General features: G+C 37.5%; 3 protein-coding genes and 1 long non-coding RNA gene across 4 annotated transcripts in view; all 4 read right to left on the reverse strand.

The window, feature by feature from the left end:
• Positions 1–7,775, reverse strand: part of LOC106350458 (acetylserotonin O-methyltransferase) — a 37,474-nt gene that overhangs the window by 12,891 nt on the left and 16,808 nt on the right. The gene's annotated exons all lie outside the window — the stretch shown is intronic.
• LOC125589880 lies at positions 1,417–3,207 on the reverse strand. Its single transcript, XM_048762522.1, has 5 exons — positions 2,976–3,207; positions 2,587–2,840; positions 2,418–2,499; positions 1,912–2,296; positions 1,417–1,815 (listed from the first exon to the last, which is right to left on the reverse strand). Exons 1-5 carry the CDS (start codon positions 3,156–3,158, stop codon positions 1,550–1,552), a joined length of 1,170 nt encoding a protein of 389 aa, XP_048618479.1. The 5' UTR covers positions 3,159–3,207; the 3' UTR covers positions 1,417–1,549.
• LOC125589887 lies at positions 3,457–4,469 on the reverse strand. The gene is made up of 4 exons (XM_048762544.1): positions 4,272–4,469; positions 4,104–4,172; positions 3,924–4,010; positions 3,457–3,846 (listed from the first exon to the last, which is right to left on the reverse strand). The coding sequence occupies exons 1-4, from the start codon at positions 4,347–4,349 to the stop codon at positions 3,460–3,462; spliced, it is 621 nt and encodes a 206-aa protein (XP_048618501.1). The 5' UTR covers positions 4,350–4,469; the 3' UTR covers positions 3,457–3,459.
• On the reverse strand, positions 4,523–5,237 carry LOC125589894. Its single transcript, XR_007326079.1, has 4 exons — positions 5,166–5,237; positions 4,784–5,069; positions 4,622–4,693; positions 4,523–4,543 (listed from the first exon to the last, which is right to left on the reverse strand). It is a non-coding gene; the product is annotated as an uncharacterized LOC125589894 (long non-coding RNA).

The raw sequence follows: 7,775 nt of genomic DNA on the forward strand, positions 1-7,775 counted from the left end.
GGAGCATTGCAAGGCAGAATCTCTCATCAGAAGCATCTTCTCTTGTGTTTCTGAGCTGCTTCTCCACGTCCTTTACTGTATGAGTACGCCCTTTTAGGAAGTCCCACTTAAATTTCTCGGTTCCCTCTCGTGGTTCTCTTGCTTCACCACTACATTTCAAACCAGTCACCATGTGGAATTCTCTTATAGAGAACCTCATTGGCTGAGCACCAAAATGGAACCATGCTTCGTGTCTCTTCACTGTCTTGATGCTTTTGGTGAGAACTGCGTGCACTATCTTAGCTGATAATTTCAAAGACCTCTCTCCAAGCTTGATCACCGGTCCCAAAAACGTCCCTCTTATTCTGTTGAACTCATCATTTCCTAGAATTTCCTTAACAGTTTTGATATAAGCAACTATCGAGTGTTGGTTTATCGATATCGTCTTCTCTGGCTCTGATCCAATCGGATACCTCAGCTCAGGCAGTGCTAGTCTTAATGGTAATGGATCTCCCATCTTGTTTCTATCCTGCGTAAACAAGAAAAATTTTCTTTGTCTAAATTAATTAAAATCCAATTTCAGGAAGGGTTTCCTGAAAAAAATACAAATCCTTCCGAAGTCTATACACATGCTTTCACATGAACTAGAATTCTACGAATCATATTAGGTTAAAACGAGCAAGTCTATACACAAGCAAAAACCAGGAGACCAATCTCTCAGAAAGAAAACACACATAAGGTTGAATCTGCAACATACCTTCAAGAGATAGAGCTCTAGAAATGGTTTTTCTCGGAGAATAGAGAGAGCTCGCGTAAAAGATCGAGAGAGAGAGAGTTCTGGAGATGGGTTTTCGTCGGAGATCGAGAGATATGGAGATGAGAGAGAGATTCGAGAGGCGGAGACGAGTGAGATTCGAGAAGTTTGAAACGGCGAGAGTGTTGAGACGGCAAGAGTTTGTTTTTTTTCAATCGAAATGTATTGTTTGGAAACCTATCCTATATTAATTGGGTTAAGTATGCTTATGTAATATTCTTTAACAGATGATTCTCCTCAGACCAGCGGTTAAACCAAGGCTTTTTATAACTCAAAAGTCTCTCTATCCCCGGGTTCGATATGTGGTGGATTCAAAATCTATTTTAATTCTTTTTTGTGTTACAGTTTGGAGTTAAATAAAATTAAATGTAATCCATAACAGATGATTCTTCTTGGCCTAGTGGCTAAACTCCCACACTATCCAAATACGCAGACTCTCTCCCTCTGGGTTCGATCCTTTGTGGTTCTAAATTTTTGTTGTCTGTAAACATCACAATTTTAAGCTTACCATATACATGTCCAATCCTTAGTATATAATCTCATTTCATTCTTTTTTACATTTGAAACACTTAACTTTTTTCTGGAAACCCATCCAGAAACATATTTTAACCTTCCAAGATATATGATACCCAAATAAAATACTTGATATCCTTCCAATCTTTCTTATGTAACCAGACGCCAACAACATAACAAAATAAACAGTCATAACTAAAACCGAGTCTTAACTAAAACAAAAAATGTTTTCATGCATCATTCTCATTTCCCAAAGCTCTCATCCACAAATTGGTTGAAGATCTCACAAGACAAGGTTCTCCTTAGCTCCAATGCATTGTCATCATTAATCTTTGTCATGTCTCCTATCTTCAATGACTGGCACTCCAGAATCTTGACAAGAAATATCCCACAGTTGAAAGGATGTTTTGTCTTGGGTAAACCTTGTGCCTGCTCAATCTCAAATGGAATCATCTTCACCTTATCTACCTCATCACCAGAAGATTCCACCAGCAGATTAGAAATCAACACTGTCATATTTAAAAATCAATATCAAGATAGAATCAGTTGAATATTTCAAACCAAGAAACAGATGAATACATCAAATACAGATTGTTTATACATACCTGCCAACTTTTTCACTTGAGGAATATCAATGCTGTTGCTTTCCTTTTGAAAACAATCATATACTGTGATTCTTTTCTTCTTCAAATGAATTTCCATCCCAATCCAGACATTGCTTTTTTTTCCAAGAGTAATCCCATACACAACATCAACATCTTCTCCCCATGTCTTCTCTGGATATACCTTCCCTCTCACAGTATCTTTAAATAAATCGTTGAAAATCTTTTTACCTTTGACCTTTTCTTTCTTGTAAGCCAAATCATCAGAGAGCAAGCAATGCAAGAACTCCATAGGTAGGAAGCACGCCTTTGGAATCTTGTAGTTGTGGAACCAAGCAGCATTCTCATTTCTTCTGCAATTTAGCATTGCAAAGGCTCCATCAATGTGCTGCAAAAAAAAAGGCAAACATTATCTAATTTGTTACTAATATTCCTTGAAACTAAACAAATCCTTCCTGAATTTTTTTTTAAAAAAAAGCTCAAGGCAAGAACATATGTAAACAAATTACCTCTTTCTTAAGGTCCTTTTTTGCATTTTCCATGCTTTGAAAGAAAGATTTCCTTATCTTATTATCATTGATTGATAGGGACCTGCAGTCGATTAAAGATTCAAAGGAATTACCAAACCTCTTATACATAAATATAAGAATATATAGACAAGGACAGAAACATGCTTACGTTTCATGCATGCCGGGCTTTAATGTCATCCAATTTTGAAGCCTTGAAAGCTTATGTTCCGCAGGAGTTGAAAACGGATCAACTGCAGGTATAATCTCAGGTATTACAGTTAAAGCCGGATTTCTGTCAGACTTGAATGGAGTTTTTGTGTCTCTAGATCGTTTAGGCACCCTCTCGCTCCTTCTTAGGAAAACATTATCCATTCCTGAATTTTGTGATGAGGCAGCAGCTTTCCTTTTCTTATCAGGCTTCACCTTTAATCAAACAATAGACACCAAGCAAAATATTATCAAATTTGTTGCAATCGGAATTTCTGGAAACCATTCCTGAAACTAAAATGTATGTATATCAAACAATTCACGTGAAGTATAATTCTAGTTATGATTTACCTTATCTGCCATCTTCCAGACTCCATCTTTCCATTCTCTATGAATTCGCAAATCTGAATGTTTGAATAGAATAGTTTCCATAGAAGTATAGAGACACACCGAGTATGTGTTATCACCAAGTACCATGCTAATTTGTCCGCTGCTCCAGCCATTGTTGTAGAAGGCTTCTACCTTATCCATCATCTCAAAGGATTTTTGGTCACTAGTTGGTGTTGCAGGACGTATTTTGTCAGCCGTGATAGTATCCTGAAGTTTCTGAAGTCTATGTTGGTCTGTGAAGAGTGTCGTGTACTCAACTGTCAGCTCCTCTAGTCCTTCACACAGTTTAAGATCAACAACCTTTCCTGGATACCATATTTCGTCATCAGTAGACAAAATTTCAACCTCTGCGCCTATTTGAAAGTGAGCTAGAAGCCTGCTTACTTCAACCTATTAAAAATGAAGATTCAGTAACATCAGCGGTTTTAAATTGTTAGAATAATAATTAAAGATCAAATATACTCGATGCATACCTCGTTTTTTCTGAAAAATCTATAGCACTTGTCTGAAGATGCTCTGTTTGCTGAGTAATAGGCGGCATCTTCGAAACATATGTGGAAACTAGCTCAGTAGTAGGTTCTGTAGTATCCTTGAGATTTTCTTCTGCTTGATTCTGCTCTGATGGTGTCTCATCGGATTGATCTCCCTCACTTGTCTGAAGGTGCTGTGTTTGCGGAGTAAGAGGCTGTGTCTTCGAAACATCTGTGGAAACTAGCTCAGTAGTAGGTTCTGTAGTATCCTTGAGATATTCTTCCGCTTGATTCTTTCTGCTTGATTGTGAATGCTCTCCTTCACTTGTAGAAAAATATTGGGTCGCAGTTTCTGTCTCACTCTATAAGACAAAAGTAAATGGTAAGAGTTAGTTGAATAGAAAAATATTACCTAAACATTTTAAATATTTCTTCTTACCAAAGCATTCTTATTTTCTTCAATAACTAGTGCAATTAGTGAAGACAATGGAGAGGAAGGTCTGTAATGCACAGCATGTGTATCCTCCTGTAATAACAGTAAAATAAAAGAGGTAGTTATGAAGAAGTTTCTACAATTTAAAATTCAAGTTGTACTTATGAAAGACATTTCTATGCTTACCTTTTTATTGTTTGCTGAAATGATCTCAGTCAATGGCTGTGTAGCCTCATACGTTTCCTCTGTTACCGTCTGCAAAAAAAAACAAAAAAAAGTCAGGTAGGGGATCAAAAACACGTACAAAAGCTTTCAAACATTACTTGAAATCTCCAAGATTTTTTGAACATTTACCTGCTGTTTCTGAATTGGAGTAAAAACTTGAGCCTCAATACTCTTTGGAGATATTGGAGAAGAAGGTGTCTCATTCATTTCCAGTGTTTCTTTTTGCAAAACTTGAGTCTGAGCAGCAGGTGACTCAATCACAATCTGCAAAAAATATCAGGAAAGGCCATCATGAATACATTCAATTATAATTTCTAGAGTAAATATTACCTCATCATCTGGTTTTCCTTCTCTTGATTAGTTTTGGGTGGCGTTTCATCAGTAGAGGTTTGTGTTTCCCTCTGCCAAAAATTAGAAAGGTCTATATATGTAAATCACCCAAAACTAATTGTAAACTCCAACTGTCATTGAGCATATACCTCTTTTGTCAGATTAGGAGTAAAAACTTGAGTATCAAGGGCAGGCGTGTCATCCGATGGCTCTCTCTCAATCTGTAAAAATTATCACGAAGTCAATCCAGAGTACGTTCTAAAGCTTTCAAACATTAACTTAAAAATCCAAGATTTTTTTTGACCATGTACCTGCTGAGTCTGACTTGGAGTATAAACGGGAGTTTCAATACTCTTTGGAGCTATTGGAGAAGAAGGTGTCTCATTCATTTCTACTGTTTCTTTCTGCAAAACTTGACTCTGACTAGCAGGTGACTCACTTGTTAATTTCTCTCTCACAATCTGCAAAAAAATATCAGGAATGGCCATCATGAATACATTCAACTATAATTTCTAGAATAAATATTACCTCATCATCTGGTTTTCCATCTTGATTAGGATTGGATGGCCTCTCACCGGTAGACGTTTCTGTTTCTTTCTGTCAAAAATCAGAAAAGCCTTTATATGTAAAAAAAAATCACCCAAAACTAATTTGTAAACTCCAACTGTGAAAACAATATCATTGAGCATATACCTCTTTTGTCAGATTAGGAGAGAATACTTGAGTATCAAGGGCAGGAGTTTCATCATCTGATTCATTCATTGTCCTGCAAAAATCAAGAATGCATTCTAGAATATGTACAAAAGCTTCCAAATATTACTTCAAAACTCAACAATATTTTATTGGTTACATACCTCATTGTCAAATTAGGCTGTTGAGACATTGGAGATAAAGGCGTCTCACTCGATGATTGCGTGTAATCCTGCAAAAATCAGGAAGGCATTCAGGATTTTGTACAAGAATTTCCAAATATTTTCTTAAAAATTTTTGAGCATATACCTCATTTTGTTGAGACTTTGGAGATGCAGCTGATTCAATCATTGTCTCCTGCAAAAATCAGGAATGCATTCAAGAAGTACAAAAGCTTTCCAAATATTACTTCAAAACTCAACAATATTTATTGGTTACATACCTCATGTGTCAAATTAGGCTGTTGAGACATTGGAGATAAAGGTGTCTCACTCGATGGTTGCGTGTGAGACATTGGAGATAAAGGTGTCCCACTGGATCGCTGTTTGTCAAATATTAGGAAGGCATTCAAGAATATGTACAAGATCTTCCAAAAAATACTTGAAAATGCAAATGTAAAAGAAGATGTTTTGAGAATTTACCTTTTGTGTCACGTTAGTGGGAAAAACATTGCTGTTTCCTTCCAACTCTGACACACGAGCTCTAAGATGTATGTTTTCTTCTTCCAGTAATGACATTCGATCCTTCATGCTCTTCAGATTCTCCTCCATTACCGTGATGATCCTGTTCACTTTTTCATTTACTGAATCCTCATCAATCGGAGTAGAAGCTTGGCCAGTCTCCTTATTTGCCATCATTTGAATAAGAGCATCCAATGTGTCAAATGTGTCTACACACCTATTTTCCCAGTCATCGGCTGTAATCTTGTACCCTTTCTTTGTTACATCTTTCACTGTTTCCAACTCGTCACTATATTTGTCTTCAATGGAGATATCATCTTCTGGATCATGAGGAATAGAAGGTAGTATGCAATGGACCTTCAGCTGAGAATATTTCAAAAAAAGACCAATGAGAAACATATTAAAAAAAAGAAAAAGCAAACAACTGAGAAACATATACTTGGAAAAGCTTACCTTTGTATCAGCTTCAACCTGTAAAACCCTATCAAGTGATGGATTCTCTATCTCAGTGTATTTTTCACACAAGTAAGTCGGCCCAGGAACCTCAACTGTTGGTACACACTTACTGAACTTATTCCTTAGCAAAGGAATCGACTCTAGTATCCAAAGAAGGAATACTAGAGGATAACCTTGCAACTCAAATTTGGATTTATTCTCCAAATGATTCGCGACAGCGTTTTGAATTGACTTCAGGAGCACAATGTAAGCCTCTTTTCCCCATGGATATGTCATATCCTGTGCATTTTTCGCATATTCCAAAGGAAAACTCCCTCCTTTGCTCTTCCGCAATAATATGCTCTCTACCAGGATGAGCATTGCGAGGCATATTCTCTCCTCAGAAGCATCTTCTCTTGTGTTTCTGAGCTGGTCCACCACGTCACTTAACTTATGACTACGCCCCTTTAGCAATTCCCAATTAAATCTCTCGGTTTCCCTTCGTGGTCCTTCTAATGCACCACTACATTTCAAGCCTGTCATCATATGAAATTCTCTTATAGAGAACCTCATTGGCTGCGCACCGAAATGGAACCAGGCTTCATTCTCCTTGACAGAAACGATGCTTCTAGTGAGAATGGCGTAGACTATCTTTGCTGATAACTTCAATCCTCTCTCACTGAGCTTCATTACAGGTCCCAGAAATGATCCTCGGACTCTTATCATCTCATCTGGTTTTAGGATGCTTTTGACAATAGAGATATAATCTGAACCAGAGTATTGGTTGATTGCTGACTTTTCTTTTGGCTGTGAACCAATAGGATACTTCAGCTCTGGCAGTGCTAGTTTTAGAGGTACTGAATCTTCCATCTTGTTTCTATCCTGCGTAAACAAGGAAAAAAAAAATTCAAACTTTTCTGGAAGGCTTTCCTGAAATAACACAAATACAAAACAACACAAAAGTCTTCATTTGCTTCGCTTGTTAATAAGAACGAGTAACACACAAATCAAAATCAAAACGCAAGCTTCCCAAATTTTAATTCAAAAACCCTAATTTTAAAAAGTTACCGATTTTGAGAGTAGAGAGTGTGACGCTGATGATTAGATAGCCGAGAGAAGATGATTAGCGAGCCGGAGAGGAGAGAAGAAGATTTAGCGAGCCGGAGAAGATGATTCCCGAGCCGGAGACTTCGATTCCCGAGGGAGAAGATGATTCCCGAGCCGGAGACGACGATTCCCGAGTCGGAGAAGATGATTCCCGAGCCGGAGACGACGATTCCCGAGTCGGAGACGACAGTGCCGGTGAGGGTTTGAAGATTCCCGAGAGGAGACGACAAGATTCGCGATCGAATGAAATGAAATGTTTTTTTTTCTATTCTTATAACAAAGGGTATAAAGGTAAATTACCCCTTTAATGAAACCTATTTTTGTGACTTCTGATCCTGAGTGCTAGTTTGGGAAGGAAAACTTCAAAGGGTGCTATTATTGACAATTGCCA

Source organism: Brassica napus, chromosome A3 (genome assembly GCF_020379485.1).
Source record: "Brassica napus cultivar Da-Ae chromosome A3, Da-Ae, whole genome shotgun sequence".
Lineage (NCBI taxonomy): Eukaryota > Viridiplantae > Streptophyta > Magnoliopsida > Brassicales > Brassicaceae > Brassica > Brassica napus.

Excerpts from the sequence above, each read along its gene's own strand:
- LOC125589880 (XM_048762522.1), bottom strand. The coding sequence starts at position 3,158 with ATGATGGATAAGGTAGAAGCCTTCTACAACAATGGCTGGAGCAGCGGA. Across the intron at positions 2,841-2,975 it reads TCTGGAAGATGGCAGATAAG|GTGAAGCCTGATAAGAAAAG; the intron begins GTAAATCATAAC and ends GTTTGATTAAAG. Across the intron at positions 2,500-2,586 it reads AAGCCCGGCATGCATGAAAC|GTCCCTATCAATCAATGATA; the intron begins GTAAGCATGTTT and ends AATCGACTGCAG.
- LOC125589887 (XM_048762544.1), bottom strand. The coding sequence starts at position 4,349 with ATGAATGAGACACCTTCTTCTCCAATATCTCCAAAGAGTATTGAGGCT. Across the intron at positions 4,173-4,271 it reads CTCCAATTCAGAAACAGCAG|ACGGTAACAGAGGAAACGTA; the intron begins GTAAATGTTCAA and ends TTTTTTTTGCAG. Across the intron at positions 4,011-4,103 it reads TTTCAGCAAACAATAAAAAG|GAGGATACACATGCTGTGCA; the intron begins GTAAGCATAGAA and ends CTGTTATTACAG.